The sequence below is a fragment of the Bombina bombina genome, chromosome 3, assembly GCF_027579735.1.
Source record: "Bombina bombina isolate aBomBom1 chromosome 3, aBomBom1.pri, whole genome shotgun sequence".
NCBI classification, from domain to species: Eukaryota; Metazoa; Chordata; class Amphibia; order Anura; family Bombinatoridae; genus Bombina; species Bombina bombina.
The window spans coordinates 790,935,133-790,961,291 of NC_069501.1; the positions used below are offsets into that span (position 1 = coordinate 790,935,133).

The 26,159-nt window shown below is 37.1% G+C and overlaps 1 protein-coding gene across 1 annotated transcript in view; it reads right to left on the bottom strand.

Moving 5' to 3' along the window:
• Positions 1-18,626, bottom strand: part of LOC128651934 (lysozyme g-like) — a gene marked incomplete at its 5' end in the record, with an annotated part of 82,931 nt that extends 64,305 nt beyond the window's left edge. Inside the window, 3 exons of the mRNA XM_053704897.1 lie at positions 6,105-6,301; positions 15,535-15,633; positions 18,614-18,626. Coding sequence (XP_053560872.1) covers positions 6,105-6,301; positions 15,535-15,633; positions 18,614-18,626 — 309 coding nt within the window. The remainder of the gene's footprint in view (positions 1-6,104; positions 6,302-15,534; positions 15,634-18,613) is intronic.
• Between the last annotated feature and the right edge of the window lie 7,533 nt (positions 18,627-26,159).

Here is a 26,159-nt window from a genome sequence, read left to right on the forward strand (position 1 = left end):
AGTCACAGACTGTAACAGTAGAATTATTAGGAGTTAATCAATCTTCTAATTTGTATATTTAATATATACTAGGATCATGTCAGTCATATGTATTTTTTATTTTTTATTTAAATTATCATATTAAATCTTGCTTGTATACTAATTTGTTAACAAAGCCCTTAACCAATTACCTGCAAGGGCGTGTTTAGGGGCGTGCCGCCGCCCAGCTTTATAAGTCCTTACTGGAAGCTCTATTTTACACCACCGTCCGATGAAGATGGATATTAACCCTTTGAAGCGCGTAAGGGATTCTATTTGGACTTTTGTTTTTATTGACTGCCTCACATTGTTATGTATATGTGGAAAGTTTAGGAGATATTTTTGTCTGTTACCTATTGGGACCCCTTTGAAATCTGATTGGTACCATTATCACCTCAGAGTACTTCAGGGGATCTGACTTGTGCACAAGAGTTTTATGAGCTTGTTTCATGCCTCATATGTTTGAGGTTCTTAAATAAGAGTGATCATTTGGCTTGTGTTTTAATACTTTTTTGTTTTAATAAAAACTGTATTACGCTATGTACACTCTTTGTGTTTTTTATTGGGAATAACGCTTTGAATCCACAGAGGAGATACTTAAGAACACACCTTGGCCATACACCATACTCCAAGGGGAGAAGAAGTAATACATCATCGTCTCCAATACAGATGCAAGAAATCACCGGAGGACTGGCACTGATAGATGCGACAACTTATCTCATATGATAGAGGTAATTTCTAGTAAGTGCACACCCACCGGCAATTTGTGTGTTTTATTATACTGTGGATGTTCCTAATCAAATATGGGACTTATCCTTGCATTCTTTTGCATTCACTTTTATTTAATTAATTTGATGGTCTATTCCATTGGATTCATTACCTATTTATTGTGTTAATCACTACTCATATGTCATAATTATTAGATATATATGGTGTATAAGCACCATTCATAACTATATATAGATATATATATATGATACAGAGGGTTAACAGCGCTTACAAATCTTCCTAAATATATATATATAGATGGATATGAGTCTCTGGAAGGTACAATAGATATATATATAAAGTCCTTAATTATAATGTAGAGGTGTGAATCCAAGTGTAATAGGAGTGCATTAGATGCCCTTACCAAAAATTACCCCAATCGTATGAGGTATGTTTGCCGCATTGGGGGGTGTATCTGGTGATGAATTAATCCTGGATGATATATTCTGTGTTTTCATCTGCCTCTTGGAGTAGAAGGAAATTTAGATCCTTCTGTACTGGTCTCTCCTGGAAACTTCCTATGCTTGTTGCCTCTTGGAGCTGTGCTTTGTTGTCTTGGTATGAACTTTCTTGTCCGTATGTGTACCCGAAAAGACAAAAAAAGCAAGGATAGTGTAATACCGTTTTTATTCAATAAAACTTTAAAATAGACAAATGTTACACTCACATTTTATACCCTCAATATTATGAGGTATGTTTACAGCACAGAGGGTTAAAGGTGATCTCTTATCAGATTCACAAGATGTTATATCCCAGGTCAGTCACAGGTATATAGTGAGTCAAAATCCAGTATGTAAGATTTGTCAGGCCAACAAGTAAAATAGTTTAGGCAAAAATATTAATAAAAAAAACTGTTTCTCCAATGTATTATGCCTGTCCTGCTAGTAGCTTAAGCAATAGGATAGTCTGTTTAAAATGCAGATAGATCCAGTATGTTTGTACTTATCAAGCCAGCAGGATATATTAGCAGCAGTATCATATTAAGTTACATCATTGTTTTTTAACCTTTTTGCTTTTACTGCCTGCTTTATGTGCATGCATTGTTTTAACATTTATAACTATACTAACTGCTCTTACTGCCTCAATTGTTAGATCGATAAAATCTAACATACTGGATAACATAAGATTGCACTGCTTATACTAACTCTCCTAACCACTTTTCCTGCTGGCTTGATAAGTACAAACATACTGGATCTATCTGCATTTTAAACAGACTATCCTATTACATTCTACTCACCTTTGTATATATATATAGGGAGAATGAGATAGCGCTTAGTCAAGTACCCAGAAAAAAAATTGGTCATTTCAAAATAAAGCCTGTTTTCCAGTAACTTTCCTGTGAGTATACTGCACGTTTATTCTCCGGTGTATGATGTAACTGCACTATTTTGTTCTTTATCTTTTGGAGGTTGAGACAGTCTTACATGATTAGAGGACAAAGGCATCTACTTATCAAGCCATCGACTTTCTTGCATTCAACGGCACCAATACGCTCGCCTAAGATCGCCTAACATCGCGGCCGCGGACCTGAATATGTTCTCCAAAGTTACCAAAAAAGCTGTCAAAAAGCAGCGCACCAAGTACGGGGCGTCACTAAACACCCACACTATACTATACTGTTTACCCCCTATACCGCCCCTCCTGGACCCCACCGCAACTTTAATAAATATATTAACCCCTAAACCGCCGCTCCCGGACCCCACCGCAACTCTAATAAATGTATTAACCCCTAAACCCCCACTCCCGGAGCCCACCACCACCTACATTATACATATTAACCCCTAATCTTCCGCCCCCTATACCGCCGCCAGGTACATAAAGTTATTAACCCCTATCCTGCCGCTCCCGGACCCCGCCGCAACTAAATAAAGTGTTTAACCCCAAAACCGCTGCTCCCGGAGCCCACCGCCACCTACATTATATTTATTAACCCCTAATCTACCCCCCCTACACCGCCTCCACCTACATTATATTTATTAACCCCTAATCTGCCCCCCTACACCGCCGCCACCTACATTATATTTATTAACCCTTAATCTGTCCCCTTACACCGCCGCCACGATATTAAATGTATTAACCCCTAAACCTAAGTCTAACCCTAACACCCACTAACTTAAATATAATTTTAAAAAATCGAAATAAATTATTCCTATTTAAAACTAAATACTTACCTATAAAATAAACCCTATGATAGCTATCTTAGGATTTATTTTTAATTTACAGGCAACTTTGTATTTTTTTTTAACTAGCTACAATAGTTATTAAATAGTTATTAACTATTTAATAACTACCTAGTTAAAATAAATACAAAAGTACCTGTAAAACCTAACCTAAGTTACAATTACACCTAACACTACACTATAATTAAATGAATTACCTACATTAACTACAATTAACTACAATTAAATAAAATTATCTAAAGTACAAAAAAAAACCACTAAATTACAGAAAATAATAAAATAATTACAAGATTTTTAAACTAATTACACCTACTCTTATCCCCCTAACAAAATAAAAAAGCCCCCCAAAATAAAAAAGCCCTACCCTACACTAAATTACAAATAACCCTTAAAAGGGCTTTTTGCGGGGCATTGCCCCAAAGTAATCAGCTCTTTTACCTGAAAAAAAAGTACAATAACCCCCCAACAGCCAATAGAATGCAAGCTCAATCCTATTGGCTGATTGGATCAGCCAATAGGATTGAACTTCAATCCTATTGGCTGATTGCATCAACCAATAGGATTTTTCCTACCTTAATTCCGATTGGCTGATTGGATGACGTAATTTAAAGGAACCTTCATTCTACAGTCAACGTTGATGGAATAGGATGCTCCACGTCGGTTGTCTTGAAGATGGACCCGCTCCGCGCTGGATGGATGAAGATAGAAGATGCCGCCTGGATGAAGACTTCTGCCCGTCTGGTGGACCTCTTCTGCCCGGCTTTGATGAAGACTTCTGCCCGTCTGGAGGACCACTTCGCCCGGCTTCGTTGAGGACTTCGGCCCGGTTGGGTGAAGACGTCTCAAGGTAGGGTGATCTTCAAGGGGTTAGTGTTAGTTTTTTTTAAGGGGGGATTGGGTGGGTTTTAGAGTAGGGTTGGGTGTGTGGGTGGTGGGTTTTAATGTTGGGTGGTATTGAACTTTTTTTTTCAGGTAAAAGAGCTGATTACTTTGGGGCAATGCCCCGCAAAAAGCCCTTTTAAGGGCTATTTGTAATTTAGTGTAGGGTAGGGCTTTTTTATTTTGTTAGGGGGATTAGAGTAGGTGTAATTAGTTTAAAAATCTTGTAATTATTTTATTATTTTCTGTAATTTAGTGTGGGGTTTTTTTGTACTTCATATAATTTTATTTAATTTTATTTAATTTTATTTAATTGTAGTTAATTGTAGTTAATATAGGTAATTAATTTAATTATAGTGTAGTGTTAGGTGTATTTGTAACTTAGGTTAGGTTTTATTTTACAGGTACTTTTGTATTTATTTTAACTAGGTAGTTATTATATAGTTAATAACTATTTAATAACTATTGTAGCTAGTTAAAAAAATACAAAGTTGCCTGTAAAATAAAAATAAAACCTAAGATAGCTACAATGTAACTATTAGTTATATTGTAGCTATCTTAGGGTTTATTTTATAGGTAAGTATTTAGTTTTAAACAGGAATAATTTATTTCAATTTATTTAAATTATATTTAAGTTAGGGGGTGTTAGGGTTAGTGTTAGACTTAGGTTTAGGGGTTAATACATTTAATATAGTCGCGGCGGTGTGGGGGGGCAGATTAGGGGTTAATAAATATAATGTAGGTGGCGGCGGTGTAGGGGGGCAGATTAGGGGTTAATAAATATAATGTAGGTGGCGGCGGTGTAGGGGGGCAGATTAGGGGTTAATTAATATAATGTAGGTGGCGGTGGGCTCCTGGAGCGGCAGTGTAGGGTTTAAACACTTTATTTAGTTGCGGCGGGTTCCAGGAGCGGCAGTTTAGGGGTTAATAAGTGTAATGTAGGTGGCGGCAGTGTAGAGGGGGCAGATTAGGGGTGTTTAGACTCGGGGTACATGTTAGGGTGCTAGGTGTAGACATTACCATAGGAATCAATGGGATATCGGGCAGCAGCTAACATAAGCTATCGCTGCTTTCCGACTCCCATTGATTCCTATGGTATCCGGGGCCTCCAGGGTGGCGGATTGAAAACCAGGTATGCTGGGCCAGAATAGTGCCGAGCGTACCTGCTAGTTATTTGATAACTAGCGTTCGGAACATCTGTAGTGACATAAGCATCGATCTGTGTCAAACTGAGTCCGGCGGATCGTATGTTACGTCACTAAATTCTACTTTTGCCGGTCTGTAGGGTTTGATAACTAAGGCGAATCAGGCTTGCCACAAATACGCTGCGGAATTCAGGCGTATTTGCGGTTGACAGCTTGATAAATACATGCCAAAGCCTGAAATCCAGCTATATCCCTAAGAGACACAGCGCTGCCACCTTTGCATCTACATTTAGAAACATGGCTGAAAGTAGAAACAGTGGAATCGGGTGTTAATCTTTGTTTAGTAAGCAATGATTTAAAGCTTATAGTGGGCTTAGATACAATAGTGGGCAGAGCTCTATCAACTGATTTAATAATGTTATATGCCACAGCTGAATGCCTGAATTCAGAAATGTCAGGTTCCATAATGGGTCTTAAATCTGAACCTCACAGATATCAATATAAACCAATAACATAAAGAATATAAGAGGAAAATCAATAGTACAAAAAAGAACCAGCAGGAAGAACCGTGCAACAGACACCAGCTGAATTATACAATAACAAGGGTTAATACTTTCAAAGTAGGTACATTTAACAATCCGCAGCAATCTGTATTGAAAGGTTTTCAAATAACATTTCTATTAAGCAAGCAAAAGAATATTTGCATGATGCTCTGGTCACCTCCATGGGCAGAGAAGGATTGTTGCAAATCACTGATGGCCACCACCACCAAAGATGACTGTGCACATGTGCAGGAACACCAAAGATTGAGTACACAGAGACAATTTGAGGCACAGGCCTCACTATGAATGGTAGTGACCATCTCATCATTTATTTTTTCTTTAAGACACCATTTTGGAGGCACTGAATTTTTGCACACTTGAAATAGAGGATACTTTAGAATTTTGCTGAATTTGGTTTATAAACTTTCTAACACAGAAAATTGACATAGTTACTGACTATTCTTATTCTTATTATTGCACTGAATTATTTTATTTTTTGTCAAATTTGCTAAATATAAATTCCAGTACGTTGAATCAATGTTTATTTGTAGTGTTTTATGCCTATTTCTTACCTGCATTAAGCCAAACCCGTTGCCATCATAACCCCATCCATTTTTCAGAACACCCCCAGCACGTGTTTCACGAGATATGATTCCAGCAATGAGAGCTGCATCTACACATAGTTTTGAGGCCACAGATTGTATTATTGTTTTATAATTTTCCATGTTTCTGAAGTCAGTCTCTGCCATGCGTTCTGAGGCTGTTGTACCTATGAAAAAAAAGAAACTCCTTGTATGTACTGTAAATTGTCACTCACATTTAGAAAGCACTGCCATGGAATATTCAGCAAGCCCCAATTTTATAATGTTTATAATTAAAAAAGAAGATGCATTCCAATAGCTGATCTGACTATACGCACATAATATCGCTATTTACACTTTTGTGTGACTATACTTTGATATTAATAAAGGATTATTAAGGGCAATTATAGTCAAAAAGGGTTATAGTATGTAATTTTACAAAAATCAACCCTAGACTACAGTGTATTACTTCCTTAAATTCTCTAAGCCTCAATAATATATTACTTGAAATATGAGTATGTTAATGGAAAATATCACAAACAACTTTCACTACCTGGCTGGCAAATAGGCACGTAACACCTGTTTATTTTCCTATTTCCATACTCTATAATTATTGTCTTATATCCTCTCTTCAAATGGATACATCTTTCCTATGCTGACATTAAATATCTGTTCTAGTCTTACACATTATTGCTAATATAACCAGAGGAACAGATCTTTCCCTCCTTATGATATCAATTACTCATGCTACACCTGAGGTTTCAATAGCTTCCATTCCTGATTCCCCTGTTATGGTCTACCTTGCATAGTGTCAATAAAGGAACCTATACTGCAGTCTGATTGCTGCAAGTATGTATATTCCAGGGATTTTTTCAACATTGGGAGCCTACGGTTTTTACAAGGTATAATCACATATTACTCATAGACCTCCCCCCACCCTGCTGAAACCCACGTCGCCCGTAAGTTCACCTTGCATATTAGGTGAATCACATAAACAGGGCCGGCAGATGCTATACTGCTGTAAATCGAACAAACTGACGAGGTTCAGAAATGTGTGCAAATACACATTTCTGGCGTCGCCAGTAACTTATGCCAGTATATCATCTTGTGGCATGTAAAAAGTTGAAATCGAATACGGCTAAAAAAATTTAAACCAACACGTCAAAACCTCTAATCCGCCATCCCCCCACATTGCAACTACTAATAAAATTAGTTATTAACCCTGAATCCGCCATCCCCCACAACGCAAACCACTATATAATCCTATCAACCACTAACTCCCAACAATACAAACTTCTAAATAAACCTAATAACCTCTAAACCGCCATCCCCCCACAGCGCAAACTACCTAATTAACCTATTAACCTGTAAACTGCCAACCCCCCACAACGCAAACTACCTAATTAACCTATTAACCTCTAAACCGCCAACCCCCCACAACGCAAACTACCTAATTAACCTATTAACCTCTAAACTGCCAACCACCCACAACGCAAACTACTTAATTAACCTATTACCACCTAAATCACCAACCCCCACAACGCAAACTACCTAATTAACCTATTAACACCTAAACCGTCAACCCCCGCACAACGCAAACTACTTAATTAACCTATTACCACCTAAATCACCAACCCCCACAACGCAAACTACCTAATTAACCTATTAACACCTAAACCGTCAACCCCCCACAACGCAAACTACCTAATAAAAGTATTAACCCCTAATCCGTCAAGCCCCCACAATGCAAAGTATTAACCTAATCACTAAGCCCCATAACCTAACACCCCATAACTTAACCCCAATTAAAATACACTTACATAAAATAAAAAATACTAACTACATTAAAAAATAATAAACAATTACAAAAAATGTAAAATTAAAAATAATTTAAAAAAACTTACATTACTCAAAATAAAAAACTAACATTACAACCAAAAAGAAAATCTAAGATTACAAAAAAATAGAAAAATAACATTACAGAAAATAACAAAAGTTATTCTTATTTTATTACCCCCTTAAAAAAGCCACCCCAAAATAAAAAAACAACTAATCTAACAATAAAGTACCAATAGCTCTTAAAAGAGCCTTTTTTAAGGCATTGCCCTAAGTTTAACAGCTCTTTTGCCCTTAAAAGTACCAACATTACAACCTCCCACCCACCCAACCCCCCAAAATAGAAAAACCTAACTAAAACAATCCCTAATTTACCAATTGCCCCGAAAAGGGCATATGTATGGGCATTGCCCTTAAAAGGGCATTCAGCTCTTTTTCAGTCCATTAAAAATAAAGCCCTAATCTAAAAAAAAAAAAAACATCAAAGCCCAAAAATCTTAACACTAACCCCAAAATAGGTACTCACCATTGACGAAGTCCGGCGATTCATTTTCTTCCATTGCGGGTCTAACTTCTTGTCATCCGAAGCGTGGTTCCAGAGCGGTCGGCAGTGGAGACGACATGGAGGTCCTCTTCATGCGATCGTCTGGTCTGCCGTTAATATTGGGGTACCCTTGCATTCCTATTGGCTGAAATTTTCAAATCAGCCAATAGTATGAGAGCTGCTTACATTCTATTTTTAGTAATGTTTAGTTTTTTTTATTTTGAGTAATGTTATTTTTTTTTTAGTAATTTTTTATTTTTTTATTTTTTGTAATGGTTTATTATTTTTTAATGTAGTTAGTATTTTTTTTATTTTATGTAAGTGTATTTAATTGGGTTTAAGTTAGGGGTTGTTAGGTTAGGGGGCTTAGTTAATTGTTAAATACTAGTCTACCTAGTTAAAATAAATACAAACTTAGCTGTGAATTAAAAATAAAACCTAAGATAGCTACAATGTAACTATTAGTTATATTGTAGCTAGCTTAGGGTTTATTTTACAGGTAAGTATTTAGTTTTAAATAGGAATTATTTAGTTATTAATAGTAGGTTTTATTTAGATTTATTTTAATTACATTAAAGGAAGTGGGTGTTAGGGTTAGGTTTAGGGATTAATAACTTTAGTATAGTGGAGACGATTTTGGGGGCAGCAGATTAGGGGTTAATAACAGTAATTTAGGTTGTGGCGAAGTTAGGGACAGCAGATTAGGGGTTAATAATATTTAACTAGTGTTTACGATGCGGGAGTGCGGCGGTTTAGGGGTTAATATGTAGTTTATGGGTGTTAGTGTACTTTTTAGCACTTTAGTTATGAGTTTCATGTTATGGCGTTGTAATATAAAAGCCATAACTTCTGACTTTCAGTTTACGGTATGGATCTTGATGGTATAGGTTGTACCGCTTACTTTTTGGCCTCCAGGCAGACTCGTAATACCGGCGCAAAGGAAGCCCCATTGAAAAAGGACTTTTTGAAAGCTGCGGTAGTTAAGTTACGTTACAGCCAAAAAAGTGTGCAGTGCAGCTAAACCGGTAAGACTCGTAATACCAGCAGTAGTGAAAAAGAGCCTTAACGCTGCTTTTTCACTCATACCGCAAAACTCGTAATCTAGCCGAGATATAATAGTTATAAAACAATTGTAATATTATAAATGGATATTTTCTAAAAACTGTAAACCTTAGAACAAAGTTGATATTTAAAATGAGTCATGTTTAGAAGGAATCATATATTGTAAATCAGAACCACAATGGTTGCCATGTACAGACTCTCCCTGTCCTTACTTCTAACTGTAAACTGATCTCCTGCAGACTGAAGTTTAAAGCCCTTGAGTGTGAATGACGGCTCTGAGCCATCGCAAATTGTCTCAGTCAGGTGCTAACGACGGCTCAGAGCTGTTGCTTGCAGTCTCCCACCTTGAGGGAGATCTGGGGGCTCCCACCAGCTCCTACCCCAGCGATCGGGCCTGTATTGCGACATGCATTGCCAGGGCTTCACGTTTCGCGCGGTGATGTCACGCACAATGATTTGATGACGTCACAGCACAACTTTATTTAAAAATCACGACAAGTAAAGGGAAAGGGTGTATGCTGCTTAATAGCCTGTATCTCAGGCATCTAAGCAGCTACAGCCCCCGAAGACCCACCATTAGAAAGGTAAAAAGCCGTGGGGATCTGAAAATAAAAATAAAAAAGTTTAAAAAACAAATATTTAAAAAAATCCTCAAATCAGCTTAGCACCCAGCTGGTATTTAGAGTCTTGTAGGTAAGGGTCTAACGCTCACTTTCCAGCCGCGACTTTTCCATACCACAGATCCCCTAACGTCAATTGCGTATCCTATCTTTTCAATGGGATCTTTCTAACGCTGGTATTTAGAGTCTTGGCTGAAGTGAGCGTTAGAACTCTAACGACAAGACTCCAGCCACAGGAAAAAGTCAGGAGTTAAGAGCTTTATGGGCTAACGCCGGTTCATAAAGCTCTTAACTACTGTGCTCTAAAGTACATTAACACCCATAAACTACCTATGTACCCCTAAACCGAGGTCCCCCACATCGCCGCCACTCTAATAAAATTTTTTAACCCCTAATCTGCCGACCGCACATCACCGCCACCTACATTATCCCTATGTACCCCTAATCTGCTGCCCCTAACATCCCCTATATTATATTTATTACCCGATAATCTGCCCCCCCCCCCATGTCGCCGCTACCTACTTACACTTATTAACCACTAATCTGCCGACCGGGCCTCACCGCTACTATAATAAATGTATTAACCCCTAATCCGCCTCACTCCTGACTCAAAAACCCTATAATAAATAGTATTAACCTCTAATCTGCCCTCCCTAACATCGCCGACACCTAACTTCAAGTATTAACCCCTAATCTGCTGACTGGACCTCGCCGCTACTCTAATAAATGTATTAACCCCTAAAGCTAAGTCTAACCCTAACACTAACATCCCCCTAAATTAAATATAATTTAAATCTAACAAAATAAAATAAATCTTATTAAATAAATTAATCCTATTTAAAGCTAAATACTTACCTGTAAAAAAAAACCTAATATAGCTACAATATAACAAATAATTATATTGTAGCTATTTTAGGATTAATATTTATTTTACAGGCATCTTTGTATTTACTTTAACTAGGTACAATAGCTATTAAATCGTTAATAACTATTTAATAGCTACCTAGTTAAAATAATTACAAAATTACCTGTAAAATAAATCCTAACCTAAGTTACAATTAAACCTAACACTACACTATCAATAAATTAATTAAATAAACTACCTACAATTATCTACAATTAAATCAACTAAACTAAATTACAAAAAAAACAAACACTAAATTACACAAAAAAAAACACTAAATTACAAAAAATAAAAAAAAGTTTACAAGAATAAAAAACTAATTACACCTACTCTAAGCCCCCTAAAAAAATAACAAAGCCCCCAAAATAAAAAAATGCCCTACCCTATTCTAAAATAAAAATTTTACAGCTCTTTTACCTTACCAGCCCTTAAAAGGGCCTTTTGCGGGGCTTGCCCCAAAGAAAACAGCTCTTTTGCCTGTTAAAAAACATATAATACCCCCCCACACATTACAACCCACCACCCACATACCCCTAATCTAACCCAAACCCCCCTTAACCCTTTAAGGACGCAGCTTTCAGTTTACTCAATTGTTTTATGACGGAAAAATTCCGTCATATGTCCTTAAGAGGTTAAAAAACCTAACACTAAGCCCCTGAAGATCTTCCTACCTTATCTTCACCACGCCGGGTATCACCTATCGATCCAGAAGAGGCTCCGAAGTCTTCATCCTATCCGGCAAGAAGAGGTCCAGAAGAGGCTCCGAAGTCTTCATCCTATCCGGCAAGAAGAGGAGATCCGGACCGGCAAAAATCTTCATCCAAGCGGAATCTTCTATCTTCATCCATCCAACGAGGAGCGGCTCCATCTTCAAGACCTCCTGCGCGGAACATCCTCTTCTCCCGACGACTAGACGACGAATGAAGGTTCCTTTAAGATGGCGTCCCTCGAATTCCAATTGGCTGATAGGATTCTATCAGCCAATCGGAATTAAGGTAGGAAAAATCTGATTGGCTGATTGAATCAGCCAATCAGATTCAAGTCTTGGATCTTGGATGACGTCCCTTAAAGGAACCTTCATTCCTCGTCTAGTCGTCAGGAGAAGAGGATGTTCCGCGCCAGAGGTCTTGAAGATGGAGCCGCTCCTCATCGGATGGATGAAGATAGAAGATGCCGCTTGGATGAAGATGTTTGCCGGTCCCGATCTCCACTTCTTGCCGGATAGGATGAAGACTTTGGAGCCTCTTCTGGACCTCTTCTTGCCGGATAGGATGAAGACTTCGGAGCCTCTTCTGGACGGATCGGTGATACCCGGAGTGGTGAAGATAAGGTAGGAAGATCTTCAGGGACTTAGTGTTAGGTTTTTTAAGGGGGGTTTGGGTTAGATTAGGGGTATGTGGGTGGTGGGTTGTAATGTGGGGGGGGTATTGTATGTTTTTTTACAGGCAAAAGAGCTGTTTTCTTTGGGGCATGCCCTGCAAAAGACCTTTTTAAGGGCTGGTAAGGTAAAAGAGCTGTAAAATTTTTATTTTAGAATAGGGTAGGGCATTTTTTTTATTTTGGGGGGCTTTGTTATTTTTTTAGGGGGCTTAGAGTAGGTGTAATTAGTTTAAAATTCTTGTAATCTTTTTTTATTTTTTGTAATTTAGTGTTTGGTTTTTTTGTAATTTAGTGTTTGTTTGTTTTTGTAATTTACTTTAGTTGATTAAATTGTAGATAATTGTAGGTAGTTTATTTAATTAATTTATTGATATTGTAGTGTTAGGTTTAATTGTAACTTAGGTTAGGATTTATTTTACAGGTAATTTTGTAATTATTTTAACTAGGTAGCTATTAAATAGTTATTAACTATTTAATAGCTATTGTACCTAGTTAAAATAAATACAAAGTTGCCTGTAAAATAAATATTAATCCTAAAATAGCTACAATAAAATTATTTGTTATATTGTAGCTATATTAGGGTTTATTTTACAGGTAAGTATTTAGCTTTAAATAGGATTAATTTATTTAATAAGATTTATTTTATTTCGTTAGATTTAAATTATATTTAACTTAGGGGGGTGTTAGTGTTAGGGTTAGACTTAGCTTTAGGGGTTAATACATTTATTAGAGTAGCGGCGAGGTCCGGTCGGCAGATTAGGGGTTAATACTTGAAGTTAGGTGTTGCCGATGTTAGGGAGGGCAGATTAGGGGTTAATACTATTTATTATAGGGTTTTTGAGTAGGGAGTGAGGCGGATTAGGGGTTAATACATTTATTATAGTAGCGGTGAGGTCCGGTCGGCAGATTAGGGGTTAATAAGTGTAGGTAGGTAGTGGCAACGTTGGGGGGGGCAGATTAGGGGGTAATAAATATAATATAGGGGTCAGCGGTGTTAGGGGCAGCAGATTAGGGGTACATAGGGATAACGTAGGTTGCGGCGGTGTACGGAGCGGCAGATAAGGGGTTAAAAATAATATGCAGGGGTCAGCGATAGCGGGGGCAGCAGATTAGGGGTTAATAAGTGTAAGGTCAGGGGTGTTTAGACTCGGGGTTCATGTTAGGGTGTTAAGTGCAGACTTAGGAAGTGTTTCCCCATAGGAAACAATGGGGCTGCGTTAGGAGCTGAACGCTGCTTTTTTGCAGATGTTAGGTTTTTTTCAAGCTTAAACTGCCCCATTGTTTCCTATGGGGGAATCGTGCACGAGCACGTTTTTGAAGCTGGCCGCGTCCGTAAGCAATGCTGGTATTGAGAGTTGCAGTGGTGGTAAATATGCCTGTACGCTCCCTTTTTGGAGCCTAACGTAGCCCTTCTGAGAACTCTAAATACCAGCGTTGTTTAAAAGGTGCGGGGGGGAAAAAACATGCGTAGCTAACGCACCCCTTCTAATGCAAAACTCTAAATCTAGGCGAATGTGTGTTCTTTCATGATTCAGACAGAACACTGGTTTTCAGACTTGTCCTCAGGTCTATCTCACAAGACTGATTTTCAGGATTACATTGGATGAGAGCCGGTAAAATAACCATGTTTACTAATCAGCTGATTATTTTACCTGTGTTCTAGTTCAGATATCCTCAAAATCTGGCCTGTTAGGGAGGCCTGAGCACAGGTTGGAAAATCAGTGAGATACAGCATACAATGTTAAACAACTTTCCAATTTACTTCTGTTATTAATTTTGCTTCATTGTCTTGGTATAATTTATTGAAGGAGCAGCAATGTACTAGGAGCTAGCTAAACATATTGGTAAACCAATGACAAGAGGTATATACGTGCAATCAGCTTCTGGGACAATCTAGGTATGCTTTTCAACAAGGATACCAAGAGAACAAAACAAATTAAATAATAGAAGTTGTTTGCAATTGTATGCTCTATTTGAATCATGAAAGAAAAAAACGTGTTTTATGTCCCTTTGAAGGGAAATTAAAGTTTGTTTCATTGTCATATTAAAAAAGCAGTGGCTTAGAATTAATATATATTATTACAATATGTATTATTCATCATTTTAAATGGATTTTACCTTTTATTTCTTTTTTAAAAAACTTAATTTGTCCTGTCACAACCCTACAAGGAGGCAGTGGTTTTTACAGGAAGCTTATCTAGCTTGATGTCATAAATCGTTTAGAGTAACATGAACTGGTTTACTATTAAGTGAATAGACTAGATAAACAGAGTGTAAGATTTGCCTATACTCAGAAAAGGCAGAATTCAACCTAAGTTGCTTACATGTCAGCTCTCTTATTTCCCTGAGGGCAGTGATTACACTGAGAATTTTGCACGAAAACAACTACATTTTTTGCTATTTGTTACACAATATGTTTCCTTGTTATATTTACTTTGATTTAATATTTTTATTTTTAACAAAGGAGTTGTCATATCGCTTTTAATCAGGAGGACATGGAATAGAATGTTACAAAGAAGAGAGCTGTGTGCTTTTTTGTGTGAAGTAGGGACAGAGTAGCAACAGGGAGTAATTTGTTCATGTGTTAGACCATTATTTTATTACCTTATATTAGAAGCTCAGTCTCCTTATTTCAATGCAAAACTTTTTTTTAAAGTCTTAACCCCCTCACACACACAGCTGTGTAGTTGTTTTCTTCATCTAAGCTTTCTGTATGCTGTCTTTGCATACTCTCCTCTCCTCACCATCCAACATCCTTTTCCCACAATATGCTATCCCCATCGATCCTTCTGTCATACCAATTAATAAGAACCCTGTCTGAGCTCTTCCTAAATAGATACTCCCCAGAACCCACCTCTTAACACTGTCATCAAGGTATTGCCCCCCATCAAGCTGCCCAGTTCCAGAGCCCAATATGTGAAATCACTATTCTAGTTAAAAAAAATGTTGCAGACTTATTTGACATGCATTAGAGTGACAGAGGCAACAGCCTATTTGGCCTAACACTAGGGCTGCATCTGCATAAAAGGAATTATTTCATATATTTAGTACATATCACCATAAAGATACACCCACCACAGTATGGCAATGTGTCTTGCTTGGCAGTCTGGCATGAGGCTCCTGTGGTAGGGACATTTAGGATATTGCCATAGCAAAAAGATGCACTTCCACTGCCTGGGAAAAGAAACATTAACAACAGGGAAAATGGTCAGTGTGTTTTTTTGCGGCCATTTGCACGCAAGTTATATTCCACTTGTATTACAAGATAAAAGTAAATGCACACTTGTGAGCGCAATCATGATTTAAGCTAGAATGATTACCGCAACCTCAGAGCTCTGCTTAACTGTTACACTCAACAAAAATGTTGCACAAAACACATTTAAAATACATTAAAAGTACAGTTACACTCATAATAACAATATCTCATAAAAAATTATTAAATAAAAAATTGCATAAAAAAAGTTATAACTGCTCAAAGATATGAGCTGCAAAGGGCTTTAACATTGAGATACATACATATACAGGTCAAAATATGTATATATGTGTGTGTGTATGTATATATATATATATATATATATATATGCTTTTTTATTTTATTAGGGGGCTTAGATTAGGTGTAATTAATTTAAACTTCTTGTAATATTTTTTTATTTTCTGTAATTTAGTGTTTGATTTTTTTTGTATTATAGATTAGTTTATTTAATTGTATTTTAGTTTAGCTAATTGTAGGTAATTTATTTAATTTAATGATAGTGTAGTGTTAGGTATATTTGTAACTTAGGTTAGGATTTATTTTACAGGTAATTTTGTACTTATTTTAACTAGGTAGCTATTAAATAGTTATTAACTATTTAATAGCTATTGTACCTAGTTAAAATAAATACAAAGTTGCCTGTAAAATAAATAGAAATCCTAAAATAGCTACAATGTAACTATTAGTTATATTGTAGCTATATTAGGGTTTATTTTATAGGTAAGTAATTAGTTTTAAATAGGAATAATTTATTTAATAATAGTAAATTTATTTCATTTAATTAAAATTATATTTAACTTAGGGGGGTGTTAGAGTTAGGGTTAGAGTTAGGTTTAGGGGTTAATAACTTTATTATAGTGGAAGCGACGTTGCGGGTGGGAGATTAGGGGTTAATAATTGTAGGTAGGTGGTGGCAATGTAAGGGAGGGCAGATTAGGGGTCAATACAATTTATTATAGTGTTTGCGAGGTGGGAGTGCGGCGGTTTAGGGGTTAATACATTTATTATAGTGGCGGTGAGGTCCGGTAGGCAGATTAGGGGTTAATAAGTGTAGTTAGGTAGCGGCGACGTTGGGGGGGCAGATTAGGGTTAATAAATATAATATAGGTGTCGGCAATGTTAGGGGCAGCAGATTAGGGGTTCATAGCTATAATGTAGGTGGCGGCGGTTTCCGGTCGGCAGATTAGGGGTTAAAAAAAATTAATATAGGGTTTGCGATGTGGGGGGCCTCGGTTTAGGGGTACATAGGTAGTTTATGGGTGTTAGTGTACTTTGTAGCACTTTAGTTAAGAGCTTTATGTTCCGGCGTTAGCCCATAAAGCTCTTAACTACTGACTTTTTTTTGGCGGTAGGAGTCTTGATTCCAAATACCAGCGTTAGGCAAATCCCATTGAAAAGATGGGATACGCAATTGATGTAAGGGGATCTACGGTAGCCTGGAGTCGCGGAAAGAAAGTGAGCGGTAGAACCTTTCCTGCCTGACTCTAAATACTAGCAGGCGGTAAAAAGCAGCATTAGGACCCCTTAAAGCTGCTTTTGACGGCTAACGCCAAACTTTAAATTTAGGCCTTGGATTGGTGAATGCATTTGTTTGGATAGTGATATATATATATATACAATGTCATGGATAGGATAGCACAATCATACTTTAAATAATGCCACGGTGCACTGCTAATATCATAACTATACTCTCCAAAAAGCAGGCAGCTCACTGGTCTTTGCAATAAAACTCGAATTTATTATATCAGATTAAAAAACAAACATTTCGGCACTGCATTGTGCCTTTGTCAATGTTATACAACAACAAGTACAAGGACAGAGTGCACCCAAGCACCCAGGATCAGTTGAGCTGCCTGCTTTTTGGAGAGTATATATATATATATATATATATATATATATATATATATATATAAATATTTATTTATTGATATATATATATATATATATATATATATATATATATATATATATATATATATATATATATATATATATATATATATATATATATATGTTGTCCAGAACAAGCTTAGCACTCACGGTCAATATTTACTCTGCAAATATTGTTGTTTTCTTTTTTAATGATATATTTAAAGGGTTGACTCAGGTTCTGATATTTAGATTAAAAAAAAAAAAAAATCAATATCTTAATCAAAATAAATTTGTGTTACAGTTTACAGGAACATCTAATGATTTTGAAGTAGACTGGACCTCAATTTGAAAGGAGTTATAAAACAAGATAGTATAATCACATGTACTTAGCATAAACCAACTACGGGTAATACCATTTTACATATGTATATCAAGAATATTTAACTATAAATAAGTGCAAATTTAATGATTATAGAATAATGATATTTATTATATTCTTACAAAACATATGCATATTCTAAGAGCAGATGAAATTTATCTGGTTAGAAATTGTAAATTTGTCACTAGAAAAACAAATACCATAGCAAAAAGGTGTTCACCCAGCCTAGTGAGCGATATAAAAAACTAAAAAAAAGTGGTTGAATACAATAGGTAATTTTAGATGTAGTTGAGGTAATTGTAAAATTTCCAATTCAATAGCCATTGGACATGAATATACAGGTATGCACTGGAGAAAATATCAGAATAGATTTTTATTCTATTTGCAGATTGAAATGGGCAATAAACTCACTTGCGTTTTACAGTATGTGGGTCAAACATCTAGAGAGGTGAAAGATAGAACTCAAGAACATTTAAATAATACAGAGAATTTAAAAAACGATTCATATATTGCTAGACATTTAGTTATAATCCTATGACTAATGTCCCTAATTTATCTGTCAGAGTTATTGTAATAGTTAAATGCCTTGTTAGAGGAGTTAACAAATATAAAATAAGTTTCCAAGGAGTTATTTTGGATATATAGGTTACAGACTAGAACTAAATAGGGTTTAAATTTTGAGTGGGATATTTCATTGATTGAATGATGTATGTATAATTATTTTTATCTTTCTACTGCATCATTCAATTGTATTAGTATTAATGTTATTTCCCTTTTTTTCTTTTAATTTATAATCTGGCCACATATGATTAATTAAAGGGCCATAATACCCAAATGTTTAAACACTTGAAAGTGATGCAGTATAGCTGTAAAAAGCTGACTAGAAAATATTACCTGAACATCTCTATGTAAAAAAGAAAGATATTTTACCTCAAAAGTTTCTCAGTAGCCACCTCCCATTGTAAAGTATTTCTAAGCAGCATATTAGTGTGTCTGTCCTGGGACAGCTTAGGGGTTGAGCCTCGTGCACTCTCATGTTATTTCCCTATTCAGTTTAAAGGAAGTTTACAATGAAATCTCATGAGAGTTAAGTCAAATCTCATGAGATCACAGTAAAAGAGTTCATGACCTCAGCACTGCTGATGCTGATTGTCTGCTGTTCATTTCTTCATTTTTTTTTTACCGGCAGCTCGGCAACAGCTGAGTATAACTTTTTACGCAGAACTTACTCTGCTGAGCTGAGGAAATCATGAGGTAAAATATCTTCCTTTTTTACATAGAGATGCTCAGGTGATATTTTCCTGTCAGCTTTTTACAGTTATACTGCATCAGTTTCAAGTGATTTAGCATATGAGTATAATGTCCCTTTAATGAGTATTTTAATTGGTTTTAAGTTATTCTGGAATTTAAGTATGTAGCTGTCATTTAATATTAATGGCTAAGGCGGTAAGAATTAGGCTAATTAACCCCTTAATGACCGCAGCACTTTTCCATTTTCTGTCCGTTTGGGACCAAGGCTATTTTTACATTTCTGCGGTGTTTGTGTTTAGCTGTAATTTTCCTCTTACTCATTTACTGTACCCACACATATTATATACCGTTTTTCTCACCATTAAATGGACTTTCTAAAGATACCATTATTTTCATCATATCTTATAATTTACTATAAAAAAATTTATAAAATATGAGGAAAAAATTGAAAAAAACACACTTTTTTAACTTTGACCCTCAAAATCTCCTACACTTCAACAACTACCAAAAAACTCCCATGCTAAATAGTTTCTAAATTTTGTCCTGAGTTTAGAAATACTCAATGTTTACATGTTCTTTGCTTTTTTTGCAAGTTATAGGGCAATAAGTACAAGTAGCACTTTGCTATTTCCAAAAAAATTTTAAAAAAATTAGCGATAGTTACATTGGAACACTGATATCTGTCAGGAATCCCTGATTAACCCTTCACATATATATATTTTTTAAAAGAACACAACCTAAGGTATTAAACATGGAGTATTTTGACTCTTTCCATGCAACTATTTTACCACCAATCTATGCCAAAGTTTGAAAAAAAAAAAAAATGGTGATTTTTTGACAAAATAGCAATTCAAGAATACATTTACTGAGAACGTTAAGGGTTACTGCCAAATAACACCCCAATATGTCTTCAGCAGCATCTCCTGAGTACAGTGATACCACCCATGTATAGGTCTGTTGGGTTCTCTGGGGGCTAAAAGGCCTTATTTTTAGGGGGCGCATTCCAGTTTTTTAATTTGGAATTTTCACATCTGTCGTCATGCACCCATGTCCTATTTGGGACATTTCTGAAGCCGGACAATGCAAATTACCCCCATCAAACCATATATTTTTAAAAAGTAGACACCCTAGGGTATTTCAAATGCTGGTATTTTAACACTTTGCATGCACTAATTCAACCACCAGTCTTTGTCAAACTTTTGGGTAGTCATTTTGGTGTGTTATTTTTCACACGCATTGTACTTTAGGCATGGATTCTCAGTTCCTGTTATATGTTACTGAGCAAAAACACCTCAATATGTGTTCAACAACAACTTCTGAGTACAGTGATACCCCCCATGTATAGGTGTGTCGGGTTCTCTGGGGGCTAAAAGGCCTTAATTTTAGGGGGCGCATTCCAGTTTTTCAACTTGGAATTTTCATATCTGTCATCATGCACCCATGTCCTATTTGGGACATTTCTGAAGCCGGCCAATGTAAATTACCCCCATCAAACCATATATTTTTGAAAAGTAGACACCCTAGGGTATTTCAAATGCTGGTATTTTAACACTTTCCATGCACTAATTCAACCACTAGTCTTTGTCAAACTTTTAGGTAGTCATTTTTTTGCATTATTTTTCACACACATTGTACTTTAGGCATATATTCTCAGTCCCTGTTATGTGTTACTGCCAAAAAAAACCTCAATATGTATTCAACAACATCTCCTGAGTACAGTGATACCCCCCATGTATAGGTGTGTCGGGTTCTCTGGGGGCTAAAAGGCCTTAATTTTAGGGGGGGCATTCCAGTTTTTCAACTTGGAATTTTCACATCTGTCATCATGCACCCATGTCCTATTTGGGACATTTCTGAAGCCGGACAATGCAAATTACCCCCATCAAACCATATATTTTTGAAAAGTAGACACCCTAGGGTATTTCAAATGCTGGTATTTTAACACTTTCCATGCACTAATTCAACCACTAGTCTTTGTCAAACTTTTAGGTAGTCATTTTTTTGCATTATTTTTCACACACATTGTACTTTAGGCATATATTCTCAGTCCCTGTTATGTGTTACTGCCAAAAAAAAACTCAATATGTATTCAACAACATCTCCTGAGTACAGTGATACCCCCCATGTATAGGTGTGTCGGGTTCTCTGGGGGCTAAAAGGCCTTAATTTTAGGGGGCGCATTCCAGTTTTTCAACTTGGAATTTTCACATCTGTCATCATGCACCCATGTCCTATTTGGGACATTTCTGAAGCCGGCCAATGTAAATTACCCCCATCAAACCATATATTTTTGAAAAGTAGACACCCTAGGGTATTTCAAATGCTGGTATTTTAACACTTTCCATGCACTAATTCAACCACTAGTCTTTGTCAAACTTTTAGGTAGTCATTTTTTTGCATTATTTTTCACACACATTGTACTTTAGGCATATATTCTCAGTCCCTGTTATGTGTTACTGCCAAAAAAAACCTCAATATGTATTCAACAACATCTCCTGAGTACAGTGATACCCCCCATGTATAGGTGTGTCTGGTTCTCTGGGGGCTAAAAGGCCTTAATTTTAGGGGGCGCATTCCAGTTTTTCAACTTGGAATTTTCACATCTGTCATCATGCACCCATGTCCTATTTGGGACATTTCTGAAGCCGGCCAATGTAAATTACCCCCATCAAACCATATATTTTTGAAAAGTATACACCCTAGGGTATTTCAAATGCTGGTATTTTAACACTTTCCATGCACTAATTCAACCACTAGTCTTTGTCAAACTTTTAGGTAGTCATTTTTTTGCATTATTTTTCACACACATTGTACTTTAGGCATATATTCTCAGTCCCTGTTATGTGTTACTGCCAAAAAAAACCTCAATATGTATTCAACAACATCTCCTGAGTACAGTGATACCCCCCATGTATAGGTGTGTCGGGTTCTCTGGGGGCTAAAAGGCCTTAATTTTAGGGGGCGCATTCCAGTTTTTCAACTTGGAATTTTCACATCTGTCATCATGCACCCATGTCCTATTTGGGACATTTCTGAAGCCGGCCAATGTAAATTACCCCCATCAAACCATATATTTTTGAAAAGTAGACACCCTAGGGTATTTCAAATGCTGGTATTTTAACACTTTCCATGCACTAATTCAACCACTAGTCTTTGTCAAACTTTTAGGTAGTCATTTTTTTGCATTATTTTTCACACACATTGTACTTTAGGCATATATTCTCAGTCCCTGTTATGTGTTACTGCCAAAAAAAAACTCAATATGTATTCAACAACATCTCCTGAGTACAGTGATACCCCCCATGTATAGGTGTGTCGGGTTCTCTGGGGACTAAAAGGCCTTAATTTTAGGGGGCGCATTCCAGTTTTTCAACTTGGAATTTTCACATCTGTCATCATGCACCCATGTCCTATTTGGGACATTTCTGAAGCCGGCCAATGTAAATTACCCCCATCAAACCATACATTTTTGAAAAGTAGACACCCTAGGGTATTTCAAATGCTGGTATTTTAACACTTTCCATGCACTAATTCAACCACTAGTCTTTGTCAAACTTTTAGGTAGTCATTTTTTTGCATTATTTTTCACACACATTGTACTTTAGGCATATATTCTCAGTCCCTGTTATGTGTTACTGCCAAAAAAAACCTCAATATGTATTCAACAACATCTCCTGAGTACAGTGATACCACCCATGTATAGGTGTGTTGGGTTCTCTGGGGGCTAAAAGGCCTTATTTTTAGGGGGCGCATTCCAGTTTTTCAACTTGGAATTTTCACATCCCATGCACCCATGTCCTATGTAGGACATTTCTGAAGCCGGCCAATGTAATTTACCCCCATCAAACCATATATTTTTGAAAAGTAGACACCCTAGGGTATTTCAAATGCTGGTATTTTAACACTTTCCATGCACTAATTCTTTGTCAAACTATTAGGCAGTCATTTTTTGTGTGTTATTTTTCACACACATTGTACTTTAGACATGAATTCTCAGCTCCTGTTATGTGTTACTGCCAAAGAAGACCCCAATATGTGTTCACCAACATCTCCTGAGTACAGTGATACCACCTATGCATAAGTTTCTTGGCTTGTTCCGGGGGTGTAATGCCAAATGTCCAACATGCGTTTGTGATTTTTTTTTCACATTTAACATATTTTCTTTGCCTATTGTCTTTTTGGGGGTATTTTAACATACCCCAATTTATTTGTTTCCATGAATGTGCATATTTTTGAAATGTTGACACCCCAAGGTATTGTATATGGTGTGCTTTGATGCATTTGAAGTAACTGTTTTAGCTAAAAAAATTGGAGAAAGTGTATGGTGGCATTTTTTCAATTTTCATTTTTACACACACATTGCTTTTTGACTATGATTTAGGAGAGACTGTTGTAAGTTAGTGCAAAAAAATACTTCAGGTTGTTTTCTGCTAGGCACCCTGAGTACACCTATGCCCCCCATGCATAGGTTTGCCAGGATTTTGGGAAGGTTATGTTACAATTTTATGACTTGTGATTTTAGTTATTAAGTGAGAGTATTTCTTCTGATAGGCCTATCTTTAGTTTGGGGCCTATTGTAAACCCCACTTTTATTTATTGCCATGAATGTGCATATTTTTGAAATGTTGACACCCCAAGGTATTGTATATGGTGTGCTTTGATGCATTTGAAGTAACTGTTTTAGCTAAAAAAATTGGAGAAAGTGTATGGTGGCATTTTTTCAATTTTCATTTTTACACACACATTGCTTTTTGACTATGATTTAGGAGAGACTGTTGTAAGTTAGTGCAAAAAAAATACTACAGGTTGTTTTCTGCTAGGCACCCTGAGTACACCTATGTCCCCATGCATAGGTTTGACAGGGGTTTTTGTAAAAAAAAAAAAAAAGAACAGCCCCATTTTAGAAAAAAAAATATATTAGTGAAATGTAAAAATCTGGCACATTAAAAGTAAAAAAATAACAAAAAATTTAACAGTAAACATAACAAAAAAAAAATAACAGCAAATTTATTTATTTTTTAAAAATTGACCATTGTATGGTACCGCTTGAAGCAGTCCCCAATGCAGAGTCCAGGCTGTCCAGGGCAATCAGGACAGTGATATACAGTGTCCCTTCTCTGCCCCCTCTTGGTACAGACTCTGCATTTTTTTTGTGGTCTCTGCTTTGCGGCAGTAGGGGGGATTTTAAAAATAAAATGAGTAGCCCCAACTCTGCTCTCTCCCATCACCGCCCGGGGAGCAGGTGCATCATGGTACAAAATCCCCGAAATGATCTGGAGCTGAAATTGTAAAAAAGTCAGTTTCATTCCGGGGTTTGCTTTTTTGAACAACAAAAAAGCGTTGTGGGTTGCAATCTGCATTAGGTAAATTGCAACCTTTTTGTACCAGGCCCTTGTCTTCCGCATAATTAGGTAGGGCTGCAGCAGCTGATCTGCCAGATCAACCCCACCCATATGCCGGTTATAAGATTTGATGCACACTGGCTTCCTTATGATCTCAGCTCTGCCACGTACAGAGACCGCCACCGTCCTCTCTGTGTGGATGGTGGTAAGAAGGTATACATCCTTCTTGTCTCTGTACTTCAGGGCCAACAGCTCCTCTTGGCGCAGAGCAGAGGTCTCCCCCCTTCGTAGCCGGGTGCGTACAAGTTTTCCTGGGAAACCTTTGCGGTTCTTTTTAATAGTACCGCAAGCTACTGTATCAAAGCAATACAGTAGCTTGAACAAAAGGACACTTGTATAAAAATTGTCTAAGTACAAGTGATACCCTTTGTTCATTAGGGGTAATATCAGGTCCCAGACAATCTTGCCAGTGGTTCCCATATGTTCTGGGCAACCTGGAGGGTCAAGGTGGCTATCCTTTCCCTCATACACCCGGAAGGCCTGAGTATACCCAGTCTCGCTCTCACAGAGCTTATACACCTTTACCCCATACCTGGAGCGCTTGGAAGGAATATACTGCTTGAATCCCAGCCTTCCCTTATACTTCATCAGGGATTCATCAACGCATATATTCCTTCCAGGTGTATAAGCCTCTGCAAACCTGGCAGAAAAGTGGGTAATCAGGGGGCGGATTTTATACAGCCTGTCAAATTGGGGATGCTCCCTAGGGGGGCACAGGCTGTTGTCGCTGAAGTGCATGAAATGAAGAATCATTTCATATCTCTGCCTCGACATACTCTGGGAGAAAATGGGGGTAGAGCAGATGGGGCTACTGCTCCAGTAGGAGCGAACGGAGGGTTTCTTTATGATGCCCATCAGCATAGTCAATGCCCAGAATTTTTTAAATTCTGGCACATTGATGGGGGCCCATTGCTGCTTTGCCAAATATGTTTCAGGCTTTGCAGCACGGTACTGATGGGCATATAAATTAGTTTGGGCGACAATGTTCCCCAATACATCATCACCCAGAAACACCTCCAGAAACTGTTGGGGGCTAAAACCTGCCACATCTATATTTATGCCAGCATTTGCTGTGAAGGGTGGGATATCTGGCCTCTGGAGATGAGGCGTTACCCACTCTTCAGCGGCAATGGCAGCAACACGCCTCCTTCTAGCAGGGGGGCTGGCAGGGGGGCTAGCAGGGGGGCTGGCAGGGGGGCTAGCAGCCACAGATACATCACTATCAGTTGAGACTGCATCTAATGATGTATCTGAGCATATGGCAGGGTCAAAATTGGGGTCTGAGTCAGACATAGAGGCATCTGACTCTGACGCAAGGATGGCATACGCCTCCTCAACACTATATCTTTTCTGTGACATTTTTGTATCTGTCACAGAAAACCAAAATTAATTAATTAACTAAATGGCCTTTGGGTTTTTTTAAAAAAAAGTACAGCTATGCTAATGCCAGTGATTTATAGCGATCACTGGCAAGCTAGGGGTTAAATACTCTTTAAATTAAATTAACTAAATGGCCTTTGGGTTTTTTTTTAAAAAAGTACAG